The sequence below is a fragment of the Phaethon aethereus genome, assembly GCF_964289735.1.
Source record: "Phaethon aethereus genome assembly, chromosome: 8".
In the NCBI taxonomy this organism is placed as follows: Eukaryota; Metazoa; Chordata; class Aves; order Phaethontiformes; family Phaethontidae; genus Phaethon; species Phaethon aethereus.
This window is the reverse complement of record NC_138584.1, coordinates 32798649-32825411: the sequence shown is the minus strand read 5'-3', so window position 1 is coordinate 32825411 and position 26763 is coordinate 32798649. Positions and strand designations below refer to the sequence as shown.

At 48.2% G+C, this 26763-nt stretch overlaps 1 protein-coding gene across 2 annotated transcripts; it reads right to left on the bottom strand.

Annotated features, from left to right (window-relative positions):
* Positions 1-350: 350 nt before the first annotated feature.
* PGM1 (phosphoglucomutase 1) lies at positions 351-26763 on the bottom strand (the record flags this gene model as incomplete). 2 transcript variants are annotated; one of them, XM_082002891.1, is made up of 11 exons in its annotated part: positions 351-440; positions 1396-1530; positions 2600-2783; positions 4201-4336; positions 7506-7621; positions 8193-8347; positions 8784-8974; positions 10306-10431; positions 11534-11680; positions 11965-12127; positions 26518-26763. In XM_082002891.1, the coding sequence occupies 11 exons, from the start codon at positions 26761-26763 to the stop codon at positions 351-353; spliced, it is 1689 nt and encodes a 562-aa protein (XP_081859017.1). The 2 variants fall into 2 exon arrangements, with proteins under 2 accessions (XP_081859017.1, XP_081859016.1); XM_082002890.1 differs by lacking the exon at positions 26518-26763 and adding an exon at positions 15889-16146.

Here is a 26763-nt window from a genome sequence, read left to right as displayed (position 1 = left end):
GAAAAAAGCCTCTGTATTACTAAAGAATTTAGTCTCTTTGTTATTTCTAGAGCCTTTTGTTTAAGGAAAAAAAAAAAAGGACATATGCTAAACCAAAAGGCTGTGCTAATGAGCACCATACACAAATTGCCAGCAGTGCTGTGTGACGCAGAAAAGCAGCACAGCAACGTGCACACGAAGTGTTGACAGAGGCTGGGTTTTTATTTTCTATCCTTGGCAGTTCAATAGTGTTCTTAAATACAGAGATAAAATTAATATTCCTCTTTTAGTGACAGATTTGACAAGAAGAGGGGAGACAGGCTGACTTCCTTCACTCGGTGTGCGCTCCAGCACGGCGTCAGACCAAGCCTTTATGTTATGACGGTCGGACCGGTGCGGCCCGTTCTTTCATGAAGCTGTGAAAGTTTCAGTGCAATAGAAATGAGAGGTGCCAACATGACCTGCAGAAAGGGAAGAGACGGCTCAGAACCACGGAGCAGAGCGGCACGTGCAGCCTGCGCACATCGCGGCCACCTCGCGGGCATCTGGTGGGACATCCCAGGACACCCAAAGCTCGGCACTGCTGATCAAAGGACTGTTTTGGGTTCGCAACACAAGCTGCGGCACCAGCGAGAGGAATGGCGCGGTGCGGGATGCAGCGTTACGACCGCACGCAGGTTGGGAGAGGAAACCCAAGCACAGCTCTGGTGCTGCTGCTGCCACCCTCGCTGTGCCGTACTCCGCCGCACCATCGGCACAGGACGGTTAAATCGCAAGCTTAGTTTGTGCCTCTCAGAACGTGGGCTTTTTGCAGTCTTTTTGTCAGTAATGGCATAGTAACTTATGCAAAAAGAGCTCAAAGACTCTTTGCTGGGGAATATAAAATGAGGATGTTCTTCCTTCCAGTGCCTACATGAAAGGTCAACAGCATTTGTTAAATGATGCTGTAAAGCACACGTATTAAACTTAGTACAGAACAGGTCAGTGTCATCTTACATACGACTACATCCTTTTACCCCCAATTTATTTGTTTTGAACAAGTATTTCCCAAACTCGGTATAGGAATGAGGTCATTCTATCCCTAGTGATGCAACATTTCAATGAGAAGGTCACTTCAGGACTGGAACAGTGTCCTCCCACACCTGCAACCAGCCACAGATGTAACATAAACAAACAGGAAAACTAATGTGCCATTGCGGGAGCAGCTGTGAGGGATTCTGAATAAGCAGCACTTGTTCCACACACAGCTTTTTTGTTTAATACATCTATTTATACTGGGATTAAAGACACCAAAGCCCTTGCTTCCAAAATACCTCGCACCTCCACATAGCTCTAAGCAAAGCAGCGCTAAGCAAAGATTCACACTTTAAGCAAGGCTGGGAACCAGCGGTGGCAGGACTGAGATGCAATGTTTACCTGTGGGTCTTCATGTATCTTCTGAGCATCTTTCTCATAGCTGTCGATGTACAACCGCACGGTTGCCCCAGCACTGCCAGTACCGCTTAGCCTGAAGATGATGCGGGAGCCATCAGAGAAGATGAGCCGCAAGCCCTGGTAAGAGAGAAAGAGAGAAGAGCCTCTCAGCTACGAGCCTGTCAGGTACCCAAGGTATTTTCCATGAGACCCAGCATGGCTGCACCTGACCTGCACGATCCCAGAGCTCCTACTCTTTGGGGAGCCGCAGCAGGCTCCTCCGTTATCCTCTCCCTGCTCCTGGAAGAACAAGTGTCCCTCCTCACCCACGCTGGAGAACTTGCTAGAGCTCCTCAACATGAAGCGTCTTGCTGCTGTCAGGTCCCTCGCCCCTGTGCTTGCTTGGAAACAAGAGCCAGGGACTGATTCTCTGCCGGACACAGCATTACCAACGCACTGCTCTTCCACAAAAACAGGACGTAAAGAAAATACCCCTGTCATCCCACAGGCAAGGCAATCATTCCTGCAAGATTTCTCCATTATTCCTTGCCAGTTACTATGCTTCCACATTATGCTGTCAAACCAATCCATCTACAGGACATTTTTATTTCAGTAATCTCTGGTGTCAGGCTGCTCATCTCACGTGTACTTAATAACCCCCATGACTTCTGGAGCCTGGAACCCAACCCCTGTTAGGGCTGCCCTGCACTGCTGCCTGCGCTTAGGGACGTGCGCACGAGGAGTGCCATCAGCCCAGGGACAGACGCATCTCGGGAGGGTTCTCTTGCAGCAGCCCGGGGGTCTGGTGCTAGAGACGACACCTGAACGGGAGGGTTTGTGCCTCGTGCTCCGGAGGGGTTTCAACCCTTCTCTCGGCACAACCCGTTTCTCAACTGCTGACCCGTCACACAAAGGATCCCACTCAACTCAGCTCCGTCACTCCTTCCCCTCCAGGGTGGCTCTGCTCCCCCTCCGGGCCCTACCGGGGCTGGAGCAGCCTCCAGACCCTTCCCTCTCCAAGGCAGCAATTTCTCTCACACAGGGCAGGATCCCACCAGCAAACACAATGCAGAAAAAATCTTCCAAGGGACGAATGCAACGTTTGGCTTTAAAGCAGGTGAAAACGCAAGGGACAAAGATTAAGCCCAAAATATACGGCGCAACACCGCTCTGAGGTCACGTTCAGCCCAGGCGAGGCTATGCCCACCTGGTTTCTGGAGATGCTTCCATCCACGGGATCGTTGTACTCAAAATTATCAGCTTTCTCAACCGTGTAGACTTTGTCACCGCATGATAACTGCTTCCCCACAAAGGAGCGGTCAAACATCACAGTCTCCAAATCCTTCATCATTTTGTTAGCTGCATCGGCATCCACCTCTTCATAGTCATATCTACAGCCAGTCACCACAAAACAAAGATTAGGAAGGGGAGGCTGTAACAAGTAGCAATGTTTCGTGCTGCCTGTGTTTAAACACTGCGGTCTGCCCCATAGATGTTCTCTACTCCCTTCCTGGAGGAGAGGACAGGATGAAAAGAGAGGAGGGTCTGTGTGCAGCAGTATAGCTACGATCCAATACAAATCCGTGGGATACACTGCAACCTGTCACAGGCGTTCGCGTCAGGGGAGATGAAAGCGCAAACTGTGCCGTCTTGCGCTAGACATGTTGAAGACAGAGGGCTAGGCTCCAACAACGCTGACTGCAAAGAATTTATTTTAATCCTGCCAATAGGATCTCAACAGGTTCCTCACGATAACAATTTTGCCTGAACATCCTCGTGTGCATCCCCACAGCAAAATGCAGGCGTGATTGCAGCCCGTGATAACATACCAGTGCCAGCTTTGATCTCACTAACCCGGGTAAGAGAGGCAGCAGAGAGCGGCTGAAGCACACGTCGGGATCCGAGCCTTTGCACTCCGATTGCCAGTGTGATTTGCGCCGCTTTTATTTGCCCGGATGGCTAGATGCAGCACGTACAGGCTTGCTGACCTGCCTACCGCTGCCCTTAGCTTGCTATGCAGACATACCTCTGGTGCTAAAAGACTGCCTTTTTATTCTAGACTTCGGCATTTTTTCCACAGGTTTAAATGTCTCAGATGTATGCTGGCTTTGTGGTGGGGGGGGCGGGGAAGAAGAAAAAAAGGAAAAGGCAAGTTCTTTCATTTGGCAATTTGAGACAGAATTCTCATGTAGGTCTTCCAAGCTGAAAGATTTCTGCCTAACGCTTTTGCTCCAGATGGTGTCCCCATCTCTGCTGATGCGCAGGTTGGTTCTCACTCCTTCCCTTTTCATCTTCCAGATCTACTGCAGTTTAAATTAAGAGTATTTTGGGACTGCACAGAAACTCAACCAGGTAAATAACAGCCTAGGAGCAGGGCATCCATTCAGTAGGACACTGCCATCGCTGAAGATATTACAAATTAACTTGTGATTTGTGGTCTCAAGGAACATACTGTTCCAATGGCAAAAAAGACTCTTGCAAGAAAAAAAAAATCTCCATTAAAAAGATACCTTGCATATATACAACGTGCAGACTTTGATACTCTACGTCAAGAATAACAAGCCCTACACTGGACATCATGAAAGGGTCAGTTGAATACCCACTGTTTTATTTAACCCAGATATGTTGCATACTGCAGCAAACTGCTCAGGGAATTTTAAATTACTGCAGCGGGACAGAAACAGCATAAGGAGGCAGGAACAGCCCTGCGGCAGCCCATGCCGGTGCCATCAGCGCTTGGGGCTCTGACCTCGGAGGGTCGCGCGCAGGACAGAGGCGAGTGCGACACGTCAGGAGCGCTTTCCCCACCTGGTGAAGAAGTTCCTGCCGTATTTCTGCCAGTGATCCTTCATGATGTCCTCCACGCTCTGCTTGCGGGCGGCCAGGATGGACAGCCACGCCAGGACAGCCCACAGCCCGTCCTTCTCACGGATGTGGTCGGAGCCTGCAGAGAGCCACAGCAGAATCCCATTTCCCACCTCCTTTCACACAAGAGTCTGTGCTACGGCCCTACCTTGCCTTCTCTCCTCCATCCGACTGGCAGCCGTACAAGCTCACAAATGGAAGGCATTTCATGAGCTCGATCCCTGCTGTATTGTTAAAACAGTTCAAGATATCATCTGCTTTTAGCTATAGCCCAAATAAAACATTCGGCCCCTTTTAACACACACACTCATTGTTCACAGATCCTTAATTCTGTTCCCAAGGAAGTAATGAGGAATGAACAGTAAAAAGGTCATTAAAAAAAAAAAAAAAAAGGCAAATGCAAAGGAACAGCTCGGGAAGGACTAACATCAACCCCTTCAAGCAGCTGTCACCCACCGTCTGCCAGATCAGCATACTCTGATCAGCACATATTCTGGCTGAGCACCAAGAAAAATGTCAGCCCTCGCTGAGGAAGCCAAACCCTAACGACGCCAAAATTACGCTGCAACGGAGAGAAGAGCAGCTTGTTGGATGGCAAACAGCACCGCAAGGAGGGACTTCGTTCACGTGCGGCAACCAGAAGAGAGCCTCATGCTGGCTCTCGCTCCCACACGCCAGGCACCGAACGGCTGTAAGAGACCCTGTTTTGGCTAGAAGAGGACTCCTCCAAAGCAAGCACTGCAGGAGAGCAGGAGGCTGTTAGAGGCCAGCCCGGCCCGGCCCTGGGGGCACACTGGCCCCGGCAGCGGTGGGGCAGGGACTGCACAGCACCCAGGCCTGCGGGAAACCCGAGAGGGTGTTGCAACTTAGACAGCACCCTGAGCGCCTAAATTAATCGAGGGATCAAATGCCAGCCCAGAATACCTCCGACCCAGACTCCGTGCTTCTGCCGTGCGAGTTGGGCACTGCGCTCCGCCGATGCACAACTTCTGAGTTTTATCCTTTGAGCTCTGGAAAACTTCCAAACAGGTGTTAACGAAATCCCAAGGAGCCAGGGTACGCCTGCTAAATGCAGGGAACGCTCCAGAGCTGCCATTTTACCCTCTCAAGAATTGCCAGAGTAGGCAATCATCTGGGGAAAAAGGCTGGGGGCTGGGGCACAGGTTATGTGGCGCTTTACACAAATCCCACTATTGTGGATGTGGCGATAAATTATCCTCACGGTCCTTTACCGCGGAGAGAGCTGTAGAGAGGTGATGGGGAGGACTGCTACACAAACAGAAGTCCCATGTGATGTATCAGCTTATTGCTGGCATAAAATACCCAAGAAAGCAAGCAGGAATTCTGTCATGTCACATTACTCTAATTGCTCCTGGACTCCGGTCCCACCGGGTCACAGTTTGTTTCAATTTTTACTGGGTCTACTTGGCTGCTCCTTCACCTCTCTCCCCTTCAGTACTCACATTCTGCCCGGCTCCAAACAACTCCTCATTAACTTACTATCAAACAAGCTGCCTCGTCCCTTTTCATTCCCTAAAGTGCATTTGCCAGATGGACAAACCCCCTTTGCATCGCCGGGGGTGTCCAATGCTCCCAGGCCCTTTCTTAACCTGTCCCCCCAAAAAACTGCTGTAGTCCCTGGCCACTCAGATGTGATGCTGCGTGGCCAAAGTCTCAAACCTCTCTCTCAGCCCCTGCTGCAAATGGAATCAGTCACTTTTACTTGTGATGTAAAGTCTCTTACCTATTGGGGGATGGAGAGAAACTATGAGCTCATTGCTCATACGATAAAAGATGGAAACAATTTTAGAGAGCTGCTCATTAGAGACCATCTCCTATCAGCAGCTCCATGAATCATTTGCTGCTTTTTTGTTTTTATTTATTTACTGAAATGCTGCTGCCCTCTCATTAGCCAAAGTCCAGAACATAAACTTAACGCAAACTGAAATCATTCAGGGCAAAACTCCAAAAAAACCTTTCTTTACTGACGATTTCTTTACAGAGGTACCACGTTTTCTGAAATTCCCCTTTCCTTCCAACCTGAGGCCAAACCCCGGGTATCAGAATAGCATTTGATTGCGAAAGCATCACCACCGAAGACCGCCTCGGCCCCACAGCAAACTGCTTTCAACCAGAGTCTGTGATGCCATTTCCTCAGCTACAGAAAAGCTGGGGTAATCCTGTCACGTCACGTTCTGCACCCCAGTTCCACAAAGCACTTAATTTCAGGCATTTCAGGATTTAAGGCCATCCCTGCTCTGAGACACCCACGCACAGGCTAAAATGTTTTTCTGAAATACGGAGTGGTAGAATGAAAACACACAAGGTTTGAGTCTGAAGTCATCCAACCTAAATTCCCTCAAGACTCTCTGCCTTGCACGTCCTACCAGCTGCCCCCCATCTTCAGAGGTCTTCAGAGAATGGGAAAAACAAGATCTCAGGGAGAATTCCGACCAGGTAAAACTCAGCCTTTGTGCATGAATTAGGTGCTGACCTCCTGCACGCAGGGAAGGTCCCATTTCCACAGTCAGGGCATTAAAACCATGTGGTAGATGCCACAGGAGAACTCAGAAACTGCCGAGGCCTCCCGGGAACACCGGCATTTTGAGTGTGCCGCTCCGATGCGGAGCAAAATCTGCTCACTTTAACTTCCCTGCACAAATAATAGTTTTGTGTCACGTGCACACCCCTAGTAAATTCCTTAAGATGTTCACTTTGTTTTTCAGTAACCTAATAACTTGCTTAGACTGTTCAAAGGCAAGTGTTAATTTAAACTTTATAAATCATACCTTGTTTTTAGAACAGGAAAACGAGGGCCCTATTAAGCTCAGAGATTTAATAGTGACCTGAAACCTTCCCTAATAAAACTGCATGCTCCAAACCATATTTCTTTCCAGAAATGAAAACATTTAGAAGGTTTTCCTGGCCACCAAGAGTTGAAAAATACATTTAACACTGCACTTAATCCCCACAGACTCAATGACCGGGCTAGTAAAGAGGCCCTTAAACTTCCTGCGTATCTACATACGCCTTCCTAAATAACTGAAAGGAGAACTAGCTCCTGCCTGATAAAACTTTTAGCATTGTGTTCGTCTCCACCAGTGATTCTTGCGAAGCTTTTTTCAATTTTATTATTTTAGAAGCATTAAGAACTACACATGAAAGATAAATCCCAAGCTACCCAGCACAATAAAGATCTAAGAGGAGGAATAATACCATCATTGGTGAAACCAGGAACGCCGACTTACCAGTACCAAAACTTTCCTCTCCACACAGAGACAGCTTGTTTGCATCCATCAAGTTTCCAAAGAACTTCCAGCCAGTTGGAGTTTCATACAAAGCAATCTTTGTAGCGTGGGCCACCCTTCAAAGGTAAGAAGGCTAAAGTCACATCACAGCCGGACCCTTAGCGCTCCCAGGTGAAATACTGCAACAGGAGCTTCAGCTGCTACCAAGCGTCTCCTCTCGGGCAACACCGAAGGCAGGTCATGCCACTGTTCAGTTTTTTACAAGGAACAACTCTTTGCACAGCAATCCTCTACCTTATCCCGGTGTAACGCTTGGGAAATGGGGTGGGATGTGCACCAAAGAAAGATATAAACACATAGGTCTTGTAAAGCAATTTTAAGTTGTAGATCTCAAAGCATTTAACAAAGAAACTATCACTATCAAATTAAAAAAAAGGGGGAGGGGGGTGAGTAGGATCATTTATTTGGGCTTATCTGTAGAGAAAAAGAGCCAAGAGCGCAGCCCAGCTCTGCCATGTCCCCAGACAGGATTTCATTCATGCAACTCCCCTGGCAGCCAGCCCGCAGCGGCCCTGGCACCGCTTCACCATTCAGGCGGGCCACGCGCTCACACCCCACTAGAGACACGCGTCAAACCACAAAAAAGGGACAGTCCCTCTCCTTGGCAGGAGGGGAGGTAGATACTACCTATCGAGAGCCCCACTGGTGGGCATGCTCCGGGCAAAGCCACGGACTCCGGTCCGCTGGAAATAAGGGATACTGAAGATATTGGCTGCGATGACGGCGACGGAGTCGGAGGGGTTCACAAAGAAGCCGTGTTTCCCAAGAATCATGTTGCGATCCTGGTGAAGACAAGAGAGAAACAGTTCTCACCCCTGCTTAGCACAAAAAGGCTGCAATGGCAGAAGTTGTTCTCCTTGGCAGGCGCAGCCTATAAAGCCAACCACTCAGAGAGATTTTTGACTGCGCTGAAATAAATACAGAGTTATGAAAAAGTTAAATAGCAACACCTGTAGAGTATTTCACTTTCTTGCTGATTTTTCACAGCCCTTAAAGCTACTTAAATACAGTTTGGACTTCATTACTAACACAGTAGTCAACTATTGCCATGGTGGCAAACTGCAGCAAGAGGTTCACTTCTATTCACAATTACAGAAAGGAGAGAGGGAGGAAAAAAAGGTCTTCGCCTTCACCCTCCTCTGCTTAAAAGCAGCTTAGTGGCCACTCCCCCACAACCAACTAGAGGGCAAAAAGGTAAATACGGAACAGCCCATTTACCCCGTCTCCATCAAAGGCAGCTCCAAAGTCATACTCTCCCGTCTTCATGGTCTGGACCAGGTCAGCAGCGTAGGTTAAGTTGGGGTCGGGATGGTGACCACCAAAATCCTCTAGCGGGGTGCAGTTCACAGCTGAATTTGCTGGGGCTCCGAGCTCCTCACACAGGATTTTTTTTACATAAGGGCCCACAACTAATCACAGCAAAACATGAAGAGGAAACAAGTCAGCCTCTACCCTCAGGCAGCTCTGCACCAGCCACGTTACCACCCAGGCCTCCAGTCTGCTCACTTTGAGTCAGTTTATATGGTTTACAGAATCACAGAATCATTAAGGTTGGAAAAGACCTTCAAGATCATCAAGTCCAACCATCAACCCAACACCACCATGCCCACTAAACCATGACCCAAAGTGCCACGTCCACACGTTTTTTGAATACTCCCTGTTCCAACGTTTGGCCACTCTCTCAGTTAAAAAAGAAAAATTTCTTTACTAATAAAGAAATTAGTTACTTGGGGAAAAAAGAGATCAGCACCCACCTCACCACAACCCCCTTTGTAGTTGTAGAGAGCGATAAGGTCTCCCCTCAGCCTCCTCTTCTCCAGACTGAACACCCCCAGTTCCCTCAGCTGCTTCTCATAAGACTTGTGCTCCAGACCCCTCACTGGCTTCGTTGCTTTCTGGTACTAAAGCACGAGCACTCGCACCAAAAGCCCCAAGCAGCACGTAGGTGTGCTTAAGCCCGATCCACCCAGGCAGACAGGCTCTTGCCAAAGCAAGCTTTTCCACTGAGGGGCTGTCCCACTAAATAAGTGAGACCACTCACAGGTTTAGAAGGGAGGATGAGCCTACGCCAGGGGCTCAGCACGTGAGTCAGGACCCTACTGCGAAGGGCTTACACCCCAAGTGCACCGAGGTATTAGTACGACAGCCCCGTCTAACAGAACTGTGATTCACAGACATCCAGCAGTACGATAGGGTTTACTGCTCTCAAGCGTTAACAATGTAGACAATAAAAAAAATAAGTGAGTCCAGGATTGGGAATGACCTGGAGACAAGAGAAACAAGATGCTAAGAAAGCTAGGGTGCTCCTGAAAATGTCTATTGAAAGACACTCACAAGCTTGGCATATATATTAAATTATATAAAGCAGTCCAACGGTCCCATTTTTGTACTCCCATTTCTACGGGCAGACCATGCCTAACCACTGTGACCGCCATGGGACATCGACTGACGCAAAGCCTGCCAGGGCAGCTCGGATCACAGCGTCGGCGCTAACCTCCTGTCTCTCACGTGTGGACGGACATGTGCGAGCCAAACAGCAGCCTTCCCGAACCCCAAAACACCACCCAAGTCCAAACAAAAGAAAATAAAATAATGCCATAAAAAGTTTGCCCGCAAAAAGAAAAATGCAGCATGTTGCAAAACAAGAAACAAATTTACAAAAGATGGATATAAATACCAGAAAAAAGTTTTCTCTCTGAAGTAGGTGGCAGAGCACCCCCAAACCCAAGCCCAGCTGTACCTCCGTGCATAGCGTCTATGCGAATCTTCAGGTGGTTTTTCCCCGAAAGCAGTTCCTTTAACGCGCTGAAGTCAAAGATGTTCCTCAGCATATTCGCATAAGCTTCTACGGAGTCCACAATTTCCACTGGGAAAAAAAAAAAAAAAGGTAAATAGAGATCAACACTCGGAGCCTGAACTCTGCAGAAAAACAATTCTGCTACACACAGCAGTGACAGTCCTTAGTCCAAAGGGCCATGGCTCAGCATAAAGCTTTTGAAGATCCCATAGAAACATTTCATAAAGACAATAATAACGGTCCTATATTTAGATCTTCATTACAGGCTGTCACTGCTAATTGGGTTACAGACCAAATGGACTAACAAAATCCTTAAGACAAGCACTGTTCCCAGCTACAGCTCCCCGCACGACTTTCGAGAGGCCTCAACCCCACTCCACTTACCTGGAAAGTGGGAAGGGGAAAAAATAAAAACAGATCTCCGATTTCCACCAAAGTCAACGGGAACTGTGCACCTCAGAGTCTGAAAATCCCATTAACATAAAAATCCCACTACACAGAAATGGGGACAGAGAGAAATACCAAATTCTATAATCTTTTGATTGAATTTTTTTTTTTTATTACAAGCACGGGTCACCAGGAGATGGTAAAAAAATACTTGCAGTAAGTGCTTTTCAAAATTCTTTTTTTTAATGTATTTTCACATTTCACTGCTAACTGACAAAAGTCACGTGTGAAATGTAATGGCTTTCCACTCACAGAGAGAACTTTTAGACATGAAACCATGGGTGAAAAAAGTTACAAAGACTAAACACTAACAACTGTAATTTTTGATCAGGAAAATGCACTTTAACTGCAGAGCTGCTGGTTTCACACATACATGTTAATGGTAGCTTTACAGATAAAACAGTCTCTGATTTTAGTAAGTATGATGAATCAGATTTACCTACTGAAGTACAACCTTTTGTAGGACAGAAATAATGATATAATTAAAGTATCTACAGAAGGTAAGATGCAGGCAAAAAAAAAAAAAAACCAAACAAACACCCAAAAAACAATGCCAGGATGCCAGGGTGACCAGGAGCGAAGTCCTTGCTTGGCTCATCCAACAGATGAGAGTCCGAATGGCCACGTCTGTCCTTCAGAAATACAAAACGTCCTTGCCCGTTCATGGCAAGTCGACACTAACTCCACCTGAAAGGAAACCTTCCAAGAGGAAGAAGTCATTTACCTGTAAATGGTTTAAATTTGTTCTCCAAGTCAAACTGCTGTTTCCCGATGGTGCTCAGGTCCACCTGGAGATCTGGGCAGATGGCATACTCTTCAATCTTCTTGCTGATTTGGAAGATTTTGTCTGTGATACCTTCAGGAGCAGGACCTGCAAGATAAAACATTCGAGGGAGAAGACATTAAAGAATCAGACTGCAAGAGAAATGCACTTCAGAAGTACAGTAAAGCATCTGGGGCTGGGAATACCTCCCTTGGAGAGGAATATCAGGGTATGAGAGGAGCAGATCAATCATTTGCTCTGTTTAGGGAAACCCACTGCTCAGGGCACTGAACCTCTATGATATTAAGACAGTTAAATTAGGCTCCTCGGGGTCAACACAAGAAACGGCCAAACAGAAACAAAGCAAAGCAAAACGAACAAAGCGACCTTACCTCCATTGGCAATATTGAATTTAATGCCAAAATCCCCATTGGGCCCACCGGGGTTGTGGCTAGCCGTCAGAATGATGCCACCGATGGCCTGGATTTTCCTGATGATGCAGGACACCGCCGGGGTGGAGAGAATGCCGTTCTGCCCAATGACCAAGCGGCCAATCTGAAAATTAAAGAGCAAAACCAAACTACTTGCAAGTCCCAAATCCCAAAACCAGTACAACCACCGAACCCCTAAAGGCTGGCGACAGGTAAACCAGAGCCTCCAGGAGAGGTGCTGCTTCTCTGCCAGCAAACAGCTTGTTCCCGGGAGGCTGCTGACGCTCTCGTGAAGGTCAGCATCTGACCCCGCTCTGTTGTGCCTTTTTAGCGTTTTCCTTTATGAATGCTGCGGCTCAGCTGGAAATGGCAGCTTGCACTGAAGAGCTGAGTTTTCCAGAGGCATCTAAACAACAACGACGACAAAAAAAAAAAAAGCACCCAAACCCCTGTGGCTATGGTCTTGAACTTTGCTTTCAAAAGACACAATGGGACCGAGAGAAGCCAAAACAAAACAAAAATCGAACATCATCACTAGTCCCATGGGACCAGCTGCAGATTCTCACTCGCAGCGGGTAACACACCTCTTTCCCAGAAATTGAGTAATATCACTGAGATTAAATCCAGACCAGTGTGCTACAAGGTACCCAGGATCCGGTTGCTGGAGCTCATGTAATAAAACAGAAGATTAATATTTTTCTGGAAGAACACGCTCCTTACCATAGCCCCCAAACGAGGTGACAGAGACTTAAAAAAAAAACAGACTCCCCTCCATCAACCGAGGAGATGAGACCCTGGGTACAACTGAGAAAAGGAGGAAGAATTTCATTCAAACACCAGATAAACCAGAAAACAAAAGGCAGCGCTCCCAGACGGAAGGTCCACGTTCGGTGCTAAGCCAAGGGCGCTGGATGACTGCGATTCCTCTCCCGCGGCACTGCCCGGCGCTAAGCCCTGGCTTCGCTGCCGATGGGTTATTACGTGCTACAGCTGCCACAGACCGGCTGGGCGAGCCAGGCGCCGCTAGAGGAACCGCACCTCTAGCAAACAGCGAGCACAAAAGTGAAACGGCAGTTTATAAACCCAAACCGAATGCCCTTCTCTCAGCTGGTCATAGGAGCTAATATTACAGCCTTCACAGCGCCAGCCTACCAGGGTGATCGCACTAGTTTAGTACACACCATACATTTAATTTGAAGTAGCCCAGTTTACACGGGTTTTGCTTTTTTCCCCCCATTCTCAGTCCAAGCCAGCACACCTTGTCTCCTGTTTTATTCCAGCCTCCAAGTCTTCCTCCTCAGTTTCACCGAGGATTAATGAAGTCTCCAGGAAGCTCCTCTCTAAAACGTCATCTTTCGCCTCCCATCTTCCCTTCGAGGGTCACATCCAGCCACAACGCGCTGCCGCATCGGTGCTGTGCCCTGCCTCGCGCGCAGCTCGAGGGATGCTGCGGGGGACTGGCAAAACCAGGGATTTTCTCTCCCAAAGCACCCAGCCCTCCTGCAGCTGCTGCGTGAGCACATCGAAGCCGTTGTCCTCTCCCAGCCCGTCCTCCCTGCACACCTGAACCATGGCTTTGGCGTGTGCCTTACTGCTCCCGCAGCGAGGAAGGAAAAGCAGCAAAAAACTGGCCTCCATACAAGCTGTGCTCTGATTTGGGGTCCTCCTTGGCTGTCAGAGGTTTTCAGCTGTCATTCCGCACCCATCCAATGCTAAATCCTTTGTGGTAACCACCAGAAAACGTTGCTCAGTTTACCAGCGTGCTGAGCAATTTACACTTAATCTTTTTTAGTTCTCTGGAATTTCTTACAAGAAAAATCTAAGGATGTAATGACGCAGAAAAACCTTTCACAGAATGCTCCGAATGGACCTGTTCACAAACAGACCCGCTTTGTGCAGCGATTTTGGGTTACAGCACTTTGAAGCAATCCAGGCAACACTTCCACCACCCCGGTTTTACTGAAAGCCCCACTAAGACGCTGCTGTCTACAGCTCCATCATGTCATCAGCACAGTCCTCTTCTGTACGAGAGATGCCTTAGAAGAACAACCTCACCAATCCATACACCGTGCCACAGTTAGAGCCTCTGAACAGACCCTTCTATTTACACAGGTTAAGTGGACAAACTACCTTGGTCGTAAAATCACAGAATCATTAAGGTTGGAAAAGACCTCTAAGATCAACAAGTCCAACCATCAACCCAACACCACCATGCCCACTAAACCGTGTCCTGTTTTTTTGAACACTTCCAGAGATGGTGACTCCACCACCTCCCTGGGCAGCCTGTTCCAATGCTTGACCACTCTCTCAGTAAGGAAATTTTTCCTAATATTCAATCTAAACCTCCGCTGGCACAACTTGAGGCCATTTCCTCTTGTCCTATTGCTGGTTACTTGGGAGAGGAGACCAACTCCCACCTCACCACAACCCCCTCTCAGGTAGTTGCAGAGAGCGATGAGGGCTCCCTTCATTTTCTTTAGCCAAATAATCATCCTTTAAAACATGCAATGTGATGCTACTGACATAGCAAGTGCGTTTGGCACGATTCGGAAATCCTGCTGACCCCACTTTTGTAGAGGTAACAGTACCTGTCTCTGTCACACACGGACAAAGAGACTTCTGCACACTTAAAACAGGATAATGCATTTTTCGTATGTGAAAACATTCTTGGACTCATCCCTTCTATTCTATAGAGCAAGATGAGCACAATGCTGGTTCTCACAGGCATTAGACAGACTGTATAAAAACAATCAATGAAAAATACCAAAACCAGCAGTGAAATTAGATTTTGGCCAGACATGGGCCACACCGCTGGAAAGAAATCCATGAGAAAAGTCTCAGCTGGTGAAGATCAGTCTAATCTCTTCTTTACCAGCAGAAAATCTGTCCTAGTGTTAAGCAGTCCAAGCAGCAGGCCTGGCGCTTTGTGCACATTTTCCAGTTCTTCTGCTCAGCCCATGAACTGACTTAAGAGGAACACATTAATTTGAGATGCCAAAGGATTTTTTTTTTCCAAAATGGAAAACATGTAGATTAAAAAAAAAAAAAAAAAATCTCTTCCTATTCATCCGTTCATTACAAATTACCCTGTTATGATCAGCTAAGTTTTTCTGTCAAAGTCCTAAGAGCCAGGTCTCTTAGCATAAAGTTTTGCTCTGCACTACGAGATCCGGGACAGATAGCAGAGTCATTTCTTCTTAAAGAGCAAAAGGAAAACCCCAGTGCCCAGAGTCCCGCAGTGCACGAACCGTGCTCTCCTGCAAACAGACAAGCCTTCTGTTCTGCTTCCAAAACACAGATTTCCAACACAGCCAGAGATCACTGTAAAGGTTGCCACTCACTTGCTAACTCTCATCTTATTTCAGTTTTCAAAGGCTCCCAGCGTACTTATCACACAGCCACAACTTATACCTGTTGAGAAAAAAAAGCACAACCCTGCGTTTTGCCTTTTCGTTTGCTGAGCAGCGCAGATCAATGCTGGAAGAGCTTCTGCCAAGCTGCCGCTGAACAGCGAGCCAGGGCTCAACCAGTTACTTCACTTCTTAACACCACCAGGGTTTTATGATCTGATGGAGAGACTATGAAATCCGCAGGTGCCAATAGCTTGTGGCATGTCAAAACACAAACTGAGAACACACAAAAACCCAGCAGTATTTATTTTCTTTGCTACATGTCTATTCCCACATATTTTTATCCAACTGCATCACTTGGAAGTGAAAAACCAGTAATTTCTGTACTACCAAACTGATTTTCCATTAAAAAGTTAACTATAAGCAGTTGAATAAAGTCTGGGGAAATTAAATCTCACAGTGACTAATTTATTATGGTTTTCTGCATTTATCAGCTACACAACTATAGGAATTTAGTCATTTAACGTTTACCAACCCCGTTGGCAGCAGCCATTTGGACTATCAGTTCCACTGCAGACTTATTAAGGTATCTCCCATCACCTCCAATTACCATAGAAGATCCTTGTCGATCTCTTAGGTCTATGGAAAAAAATATACTCTGGATAAAATTCTGCAAATAGTTCATCTTGGATTCAAAATAAAAAGTCTTCTTCCGTAATCCACTGGTTCCTGGCTTCTGATCGTTGTAAGGAGCTGTTGGCATGGTCAAGAGAGGCAGAGGAGCGTCTTCCATGTTCTTTTTTGATACAAACACATTTAAAAAATAAGTTATGCCAAAATACAAAAACTAATCTTGACACCAGCAATGGCCCACCTATTAGGCAGAAGTTCAGTGAAGTTGCTGAGCACCCAAAAATAGCCCCTTGAACCTCGAGCTGAATGTGGTTCCTGTAACTGAAGACGTTTTCTTGCACTTGTTGTGGAGGATCAATGTCACAGAGAATACACAATCCCACGCTGCCGTCCCTCACTGAAACAGCTGGGTAAAGGGGCTTTTTGTCTTCTTTATCATCTGTTCTCCACAGGCACAGCTCCTTGCCATTCCCTGCTATCACCCACCGGACCCCAGCACCGCCAACTGAAGCGCTTCTCCCTTAGGGCAGGGGCGACGGAGGGAGCAGCGCAGCCCTCCGCTCGGACGCACCGACGTGCCGCCCCGGCGCGGAGCCCGGCGTTTTCGCCGGCCAAGCAGATCTGCACGGCGGGGCCGGCCGTCACGCCGCGCCCCGGGGCGGCGGGTCCCCGGGAGGTAAGCCTCCAGCGGGCACGGCAGCGCTCTGCTGGGGTTATTTTGTGAAGTCCGGCGAGTTAAAGGTCACTCTTAAAATGGAAGGCAACGGATCTGTTGCCTACAGTTTGCTCTGACAACCCGACTTCTCCACGGGCTCCCTCCCAAACACAGGGACATTATCCACGGTGAATACTGGGTCAACCTTTGTTTGACTAAGAAAAATCCAGAGTAGCTAAAAAGCCACGAGAGCAATGGTTTCAACTGAATACCCACACAAGTCTCACCGAGGGCAGTATATGCACCAGAGTTACCGAAAACACAAAAAAAACCCTATCAAATGTTTTGGAAAACTGCATCTGATAAAGCTATTCATTTTGGAGCGGCTTAAACACATACAGAAGAGACTCAGGTACCAAGAAGCTTTTATGAAGCATCATCTTCCTGAACATGGGGAAGCTAACTTTGAATGCTAGACTGAAATCAGAGTTTCCTCCAAACCTCTTCCATAACATTCACATTCCTCTGTCCAAGCCACTGGAAACAATTTATAGATATTACTGGAGCAATTAAAGAACATACACTTCGTAATGACTCGGTTTGTCCCGTTACTGAAAAGCAGAGGGGAAGGAGATGTGTTCACAGCTGAATTGTGAGCATTTACGAAGGCACCCACAGGGCTGTTTCCTGAGGCGCTGATTCTGTCATTGCTCCAAAAACCGACAGATTTTCTTCCAAGGGGTAAAGAGATGTTGTTATGTTCATCAGTACATTAAAAACGAGCTGGGTAATTTGTACGAGACTGAGGGGAAACCTCAGGAGCGAAGGCAGGAAAACACCTTTGGAGAGAAAGGCTCCACCTGACCTTCCGCAACGGCGTCAGGTCCCCGAGGGAGCCGCGTCTACTCCCTAGGGCGGGGATTTAATTCCCAAGGAAGGGGAATTTAATTCAGGTTTGCTCTCAGAAAGCCAAGCTATTTCAGCCATCTGCGGCAACGCCGAAGGCTGCTGCCCCACACAGCTGCCCACCCAGGCCGGCCCGAGGGGAAAAAGCCGGGATGCTGCAGGGCACCGGCCCGAACGCACCGCACGTGAACCCCGCGGCCTGACCCGCTCAGAGCCCGCTTGTTTCAGAGCCCCAGAGGCAATTTATTCCGCGTGGGCTCAGAATTGGGATTCCTGAATTCCTCTCTTTTCCCCACCAAACCACACTGAAGCATGTGCGCTGCAGAACTAGGACAAACACATATTTCACAGCAACAGCGAGACTGCCTGGGTCATGCAGCTAGAAACAGTTGTTTTGTATTTTACACATCCATGCCATTTCGGCGTCCCGCAGCTGAGACACCCTTTATTTTCACGCGAAGGCCCAGGTTTCCCTCTAGTGGCACAGAGAACAAAATCCAGCTCCCAAAACGAGCTATGAGGAGCCTCCCGCCAGACAGCGCCCTGGCAGGAAAAGGCCTAAGCCAGCTCTTCCCCTTCTTATTCCCGGCGAGACGAACTAACCACGGCGTTAAGTGACCCGGGGAGGGCACAGGCCACCTACCAGCTCCGGCGGCTGCGCGCAGGAGATGCGCACGGGCTTACGGCAGGGAAAAGGCCTACGCAGCGCTAGGAGTCTGCCCGTGTCATTAAGTGCACGTGTATCGGACAGAGGAAGCAAACTAAATTAAGCTTGGGAGGAAGATGTTGGTCGTTAGTGCGATGCTTATGCACCTAAGATGAAACACATTCTATCAAACGACACATAAAATAGGGCATATAAAGCACAGGGGCAAGAACCAACCTGCCTTTGGGTGCTTACCTGGTCCCAGGGCTTTCCACAACACCTGCATCACTATTTGGGATAAACTTCATCACCAGTAATTGGCCAAGCAGGACTGGTACAAGGGTTGGTAATCACATGGTTGCCAGAAGATTCAGAGGTGAAAAAAGCTCACCAAAGGTGGTTCCTGACCACCTTCAGGACTGGAGCAGAGGCTGGGGATGGGTCATTTGATCTGGGAGGCTTTGCTTGCATGACTGTGTTCATTACAGATCACGTACAGGCTGGAAAGGAACTCAGCAGGTCATCTGCTCCCTCCCCAGAACTGGTGCAGGATCACATACACCTAGGGCATCCTCCAGACAGCTCATATAACTTGTTCTTCAAATCTTTTTCTCCACGTAAGCTCTGCCAGTGCTTAATTAGCCTTGTAGTTAGAACTGCTTTCCCACAATGTGCTATACATCTGCCTTGCTGTGGTTTAAGTCCTCCTGAGCTGACACAGAAAACAAATTATCATAATCCTCTTCCTGACGACTTCTCACACATTAAAAAAGCCTTTAGCATATAGACTCTGACTGCCCTCTCTTTGCTACAGTGAACAACCCCAACCTCCTTAGCTTTTCCTTGTGGTCATATTTCCTAGGTCTCTTACTCCTCATGGCAGTCAGAGGTGGTGAGGGCGTTTTCCCCCTCCAAACGTCCGACCTGCCGCCGGCAGGGACATTTGCTAGCTTAGGTCCCCCTTCTACTGTCTTGCACTTCAGACATGCAAGAGCAGAGATGAAGCTATGAACTAACTGTTGACTTTGATTAATGATAGAGACAAACAAGACCATTTTGAGAGGACAAACTCCAGTAAAACATTGCAGAGCAGGCAGCTCTTCCCTTGGTTCACCACTGCCGGTCCCTGCCCCATCCCCTTTCCTCCATGAAGCAGCCCTTCTTCTCCTCTCCTTTCAGCTTCTTCCCATTCCTCTCTCCCACATCTCCCTCTCCCCATTCAGTGGGCAGATAAAGCCAACGCACCTCACTGTGGAGTTGTGTTTAGATGAAAACTTTTTCTTGCTTCTCAAGAATTTTTCTGACAGCAAACACGGTGATCAGCATTACCTCCTTATGCTCTTTTTCTGTGATTAGTCGAAAAGTTACACTGCGTGAAACCCCAGGGGAACAAATGGAGTCAAATGAGGTATTTTATACTTATTTTGCAACTTTCCTTTAAGACAGAAATCGCATTTCCCTAACTCCTGCCCACGGAAAAGCGCTAGTCCCTGCACTGCTGCCTGCGCACTCACCGTGAGAGGGTGCCAAGAGCCCTGAACAACGCTGCTGTTCAGCTGCCAAAACCACGCACTTTCTGCCCGAGTACAACCCCGGTGCAGGCAGCCACTGCTGTGTGTGACATTTGGCGACGCCAAGACAAATGGAGCCAAAGTAAAATAAATAGACCACCTGCAAGCCTATCAGTCATACAAGGAGTGTGGCTCCAACTGCAAAACTCTTTGTTTCCTTAAGAATTAATTCAAAATCTAGGTTTTGAAGTTGCTGTAGAGACTGCAGAGAGGCAAAATATCTGGCACCATCTTGACAGCGTGAGTGCACATACATGCAACCACCTACACAGGAGTCACGCCAGAATTAAGAGACATTGCTCTGTAGCTACATTGCACCCTGCTTAAAATTAAGCGACAAGCTAGATGGGTGGCAGAGCAAGGGCTCTGCAGGGCCAGGGATGAAACCACGCTCTGTAGGGCTGCTATATACTGTGACGGGCTCCAGGTTGGTCACTGTAGGTAATGACTGATTCTCCCTTTGCCAGGAGAGAAGAACACACCAGCCACCAAGATTGAGAAACTTTCTGTTCAAAGGCCAGCTCTGCAAAGCACACCCAAATCTGCATATGACCTTGGACTGCCCTGGCGCTTGCAGTCCTGCCCCTGCACCAGGAGACAGGAGAGGGATTCCAGATGGTTTACCTCGAGCAGACCCAGGAATGCTCCGGGATTTCTGGCCCAGCCTGCTGGGATATAGCCCCTGTCCCCAGATCCTCTTAGAAAACAGCACCTGAACCCAAAAAATTCAGAATTACCAAATGCAGACAAGGTTGAGGAGCGAAGGGAGGGCACCGGCTGGCTCGGCCAGACGCCAGCGTGAGGAGCAGAGACGCATCTGGTTAAACCTTGCAGGATCAGGGGCAGCAGCTCTGCTCTGGTGTACAGAGCCAAGCTGCTGTCTGGTAGCAAGCCAGTAACCCACAGCATGTATATGCGACGAGGAGGCGGCTGTATACGTAGCAGGGAATAACGCAGATAGACGGGGAGAGGGGGAGACAAACACGCGTGTTTTCTCACAGACTTACGAGGAGTGCTAAAGAAGCTTCGTCTGCAGGCCCAGGGGTAAAAAGCAGCTGAAGTACAGTAGCAAGAAAGAGGGCTGGAAGGACTGTGGAGAGGTCACCTAGGCCCTGCCCTAGGCAGGTTCAACCCTACCCAAACCATCTCATTAGAGGTTTTCCCAGGCAAAGATTCAATGACTTCCCCAGGCAACGCGCTCCTTTCATTAGTCTTAAGCTTCCAGAATGCTTTCTAACGTTTCTAACCTAAACCTCTGCTGTTGCAATTTTAATTCTTGCCCTAACCCCAGCAGGCCAGAGAACAATTTGCCACCTTCCCCCCTGCAGCATCATTGCAGACGTTCGCAGACTGCCAGCATGTCTCCCCATCTCTAAGGCAAGTTCACTCCTCCCTCACCGGCCCCATCTGCCCAACCTGGGGTCACTCCTGCTGGAGTCTCCCCCAGGCAGACCGCATCCCCTCTGAAGGGTGGCACCCCAGATGAGGACTTAATGGTTCCTGGTGAGACTTTACTTCCTGGGTTTCACTTACAACCACCTCTTTAAAAACCTAGGGATGACATTTGTCTTCCTGGCTAACGGGATGATGCTGCCAGCACTCTTTGTGGTCTGCTCCGATCATCAGATCTCCTGCTTTGTATGTCACCCTGCGACTTGCATTATGATCATAAATGTACAGATTACATTCACATTTCATTACTTCCACCTATGCATGCTTCTTTGCACGTCTTACTGATATCCTATGTTATTTCTGTTTATTTCTAAGATATGTTTCAGTTCATCATTTGAAGCATTAATCAATATATTGATTAGCTCAGACAGGATGGCAAGGACCCACCACAGCACATTTCTTGATCCTGATGCAGCTCAGTCTCGGCATAAGACATACGGGTAGCACCTATTCAGTCCAGCTCACCTAATCCCAAACTTTGCCTTGAGAAAGAGAAGGCATTAGACTTCGTCCTGCTGCCCTACCAGCACAGCCAGAGCTGAAGTCTCTGGTTATACGTTGTCATTGTTCCAGGAGATTACAGTTAAACCCCTGTTAGTACGAATTTCAACTCTCTCTGCTGGATTTGCAGAGATTAACTGCAAAGCACCTTAGCTCTTCCTTCGAGCTGGAGTTTCATTACCATAGAGTTTAAAATTCCAAAAAGGCGCTAGAACTGGACAACCTGACCACTGCGTTAATAACCTGCAACTGTAAACTGATAGAAGCCAATTAACTTTACAGGCAAAGAGAAGCTAGGCTAGTGTGAAAGCAGTCTGCAAGCGGTAAGAGCTGGTGCATGCATGGCTGTCTTCTAAAACGCACCGTAATCTGAAGCCAGGATGTCTCTGCATGGGAATGCTCCTGGCACAATTGGTATCTATTTCCTTACTTCAGATGTCACATCTCAATTTCTCCTTCTGCTTCTGAGAAAAACCGTAAGGTAAGAAAGACCAGAAACTGAGGTTTTACTTAATGGCCTGTAGGGTCTAGCATCACTGCGTCTAATTCTGGCACGCAGGGACTGCTTTTTGGAAGAACTTTCTTTATGATCACTTTAGTCTGATGTTTTTAATACCGGGAGCTTTTACTTAAAGGGAAGATCTGACCCTGAGGACGAAGGGAGTCTATTCTTCAGGATAACGCCACCGATTGCTGAATGAATGCAGGTCTGTAAACCAAGAAGGTCTAAGGCTGACTGCACAGTGCCGTGCAGAGACAGGAACAAGAAGAAGAGACGTCGGGAACAGGTTTCTTAAAAACTAGGTAAGAAAAAGAAGTGAGGCTGAGATCGGGGTGAGCAATAATGAACACCTCCCATCAGCAGGCCCAAAGTAGATCGCAGACGCGCCGGTCTCGCTATGCCCCTTCCACAGCTGGGATGCTGAGGCCGGGAACGTGGGCACGCTCTAACCAGGACCAGAACGCGGCTCGCCAGCCTGCACTGCACCGCTTACAACGGGCTCAGCAACGCCGTCAGAAAGGGAACTGGTCTGGAGGCTACAGCAGAACAGCACACAAAAAGGGAGCAGAGCTACAAAAGCAAAGCAGTGGCAAATAAAGAGCTGCTGGGCAATGCAACAGAGTTTAAACAACTTGGTTTCCCTGGGATAATTGAGTGGGGAAAAAGGTTAATAGCAGCCAAGCCAGGAAACCAAACTTTCTAGGGTACAGAGCAGTACTTCTAATAAAAGAAGTGCTTGTCCTGCAGCTGCAAAACAAAACCAGGCTAGTATTTAACATGCAAAGCACTGCCTGGCATTCAAAACACCTTCAAGCAATTCGCTTTACTGTAGCTACTTTGCAGAACTTTGTTTATTTAAGAAGGAAGTGGAGTCAGAGCAAATTTACTGAATAGCGGGTGACAATGTTAGTGAATCAACCTGGTGCTAGCTATATGATCCAACCTGGATTTATACCTTCAATTCTGTCATTTTTACATGCTTTTGACAAAGCTATTGTACAGCCACAATTCTACTCTGACAGCTGATGCTCCGACATGAGCTTTTAAGCTTTTATTCGTGTAATTAAGGAGTCAGACTCACTAACTATGTGGGAATAACATCAAGGAAACCTGGCACAATAGACCAAAACAAAGCAGGTAGGCTATGCGGGCTGCCAACAGAGAATGGCAAAACCAACAATCTCTATTTTAGTTTACTTACATAAATGCAAACTTATAAATAGGATAAACACTCCTTAATCACGCAACTACAAATTGAGTTGTTGCTAGTCAAATATAAGTACTTAGTTAGGTATGAACCATTCCAGACGGAGACAAAACTAAACCTCACCTTAGCATCCTTTCCTTTTACTTTGTAAAACTAACAATCATAAACTGTGGTCCTCAGCCTTCCCCTGTGGCTCGAGAGGACCATTCAACCAGATCTTAAAACCACATGATTTTAAAGTATTAATCCAATACCTCTTAATCCCTAGGAACAGAAATACGGTTTTCCAGCACTTGCTTTGGCACAGGTGGCTGGCTGGCTGATTTTAGATGAGCGAATACAGCCTGGTATAACGTACCTTGTCAATCAAGCAAACAGCAGAGCTATGTTAGAAAAGCCTGTAGCCCAAACTTACCTTCATTCTATCTTTTTTCCTTACTTCTCATTTTCATTTTTTTCACATTCATGCTGTAACTATATACACCAGTCCCTCCTCACATGCATTGTAATCATCACTTCTCTCCAGCCAAACAGCACTGCCGGTTCAGGTGTCCAGACCGGGCAATGCAGCCACCCCTGGCGTTTTCTCTGTATTTCTCAGTATTTCTCTGCAGGAGATAACAGAGTCTTTCTCTGAGACCTCACTGCTGGAATCAGGAGACCCCCAAGAGTCCACAGACAAATCCAGAGTCTGCAGGAAGAAGTTGCCATGCGTTCCCTGTTCTGCACTACGCTTTCTTACCGGTTAACAGAAATAGTCCACCCTTCTCTTTGAAGGGTCGGCGACTTCCAGTTACTTCACACGTATTATGAAGAAACAGGATTTTCATAGGCCCTTACTCAACTACACTATGATAACTATCAGGGAACTAATACTTGCAATTATAGAGAAAAACCACAAAGCAAGCATCCCCAACCATTCCAAAATAGGAAAGCAAGTACATAAAAATTTATTAAAAACTAGCATTTTGCATTCACTAAAGAAACTTTCTATTTTTAGTCACCTCATTTCTTGGGACCTGATGGGTTTGCCATACTTTAGTTTAGCAAAGCAACACTTGCACCATCTTATCTAGGCCAGTGCCACTCAGACAGCAATGGTATATCAAGTTTTCGATGGCTCTGTATTCTGCAGATCACTTCACTGTACCCCCTTCTGGTTACTTATTCAGGCTTTACCTGCTGTCTATTTGTTAAAAGAATTTGGGGGATATTTTGCTCTTCTCTTCAAAGCTCCCTTATGAGGTCTTCTCCCCCCTCTTTTTTAAATGGGATACTTAAAGCTACGATTTTGCTGTGCTTTTGTCCCGCCAGTCAAAAGCACAGCAAAAAAAAAAGTCCCCTCTTTGAATCTCTGATGGGGAAAAAATGGGGCAGTTTCATGGCACTCTGCCACGCTCTGGCAAGCCTATACCACTGCCTCTGTTCTGCTACAACAAAGGTCTAGAGAACCTGCCTCAGTAGATCGCTGGTAAGGCTATAATATTGCCAAATTTCTCCTTGAAATAGCCTTCACATTTTGTCTCAGGCCATGGCCATTATTTTGTCTTATAAATCAATGATTCAGAGCGAAAAGCTTTTAAAGTAAAACTTCTCACGTCATATACTAGTGTCTTGGCTCTTAACCCACGTACTCTTCCACCTCTTTTCTTCCTCAACCTCACGTTCCCTTTCTTGCCTTTCCACAACATTTCTCTGACTTCAGAGCCAATTCTGTCCCAGCACTTTGAATTCAGGTGGACAAACTACCAGAAAGCAAATGCCCGTTAGCAAGTGCACCCCTTGGGACCTGCTTCTGCGCCGCTGGCGGAAAGCTCAGAGCTGTAAAGCCGCACGTACACGAGGGTCTGCACGAGCAGGGTGGGGGGTTCGAGCAGTGACCGGCCCTCGACCCCTTCCCAGGAAGACACCTCATCAGGACCTAGCATGGCCTACCTTCAGGCCCTTGCTCACTGCTGGAATCAAGCTGAGACACCGATGACGGAGAACTCCTCGGTGCCTGGAAGGCTGCCACATCCCAGGGTGCACATCCAAAAACCTGCACAAACTAAGGCTTTATCCCGGGGAACAAGTCTCCCGGTCTGTTTAGGGACCCAAGGTCCTGTCCGTGCGTGCAGCCAGGCGTGAAGGCTGCACCTTTCACCTCCAACCCCTTCTTAGCCCAAATAAGAGAGGGTCTGCTGCCTTTCCCCTCGGGGAAGGCTGCACGATCCACCACTTCCACAGGCGCGCACAGCCAGGCTGGCACTGCTGAGGGATGCTGGGGCACGGACCGAAAACTGGAACAGCTACAGCCACGAAAGGCAAACTTCCACCTAGCTTAAAAAGAAACAGTTATTTGCTTCTTCATGCTGTAAGAAGGCGGCGATCTCAAATTAATTTTAATTTTTTCTTAAGAAGCCAGACATTTGAAGGCGTTGAGGCACCTGATGCTACTGGGAAGCCAAAACAGGTAACTCTAAGGTTTTACCCTAATGTCCGACCCAAGCCACCAAGCATTCTCCACTCACTCTCCCTGTGGGCCTGTGAGGAAGAAAGCTTGCAGCTGACGAGGGGGAGCCCCAGGAAAAGGGGCTGTTTTGGGGAAAACCCCAAATGTAGGGAAATTCCTCCCTTTGCAAATTCAGCCTCAGCGCAGCTATCCCTACCGGCGCCGCTCTCCCCGCCGGGCTTCTCTCGGGCTGACCAAGTGCCCAGACGAGACGAGGCACCAGGGATGATGTCTCCACGCAGTGCCACCGCTTTGTGCTGTTGGCTGGAAGACACAACTACGGTCCGAAGCACGAAAAAGCGGCAAAGGCAAAGCTGCGCTTCCAACCTCCGCGCTCGCTGACTGCTCCCGCCCCTACGGAAGGCAGATAAAACTACTAGGTCAATTTTACCGCCTGAAAACACGAGCCGTCGCCCGCGGTGAGCATCGTGGGTCAGTCACCGGTTTAACTTCCACGCCATGGACATGCAAAGCGCCAGCGATTTCCTGCTGCCGCTGTCAGCTCGTCCCCCCGCCGCGCCCCGCGCAGCCCGAGCGGCCTCCGCCCGGGCGGTGAAGGCGAAGGCCGGGGAGCGCAGCCCCGCTCCCCCCCAGCCCTACCCCGTTGGCGGCGGCGATGCGGACGATGAGCTGGATGGCGTCCCTCATGTAGAAGCGGCCGTCCCCCCCCACCACCAGCGTGGCCTCCGGCCGCTCGGCCGGCGGCAGCGTGGCCAGGATGCTCTGGATGAAGTTCTCGGTGTAGCGGGCATTGCTCTGGAAAACCGTCACCCGCTTGCGCAGCCCGCTGGTGCCGGGTTTCTGGTCGCCGTACGGCTCGGTCTTCACCGTCACGATCCGCACCAT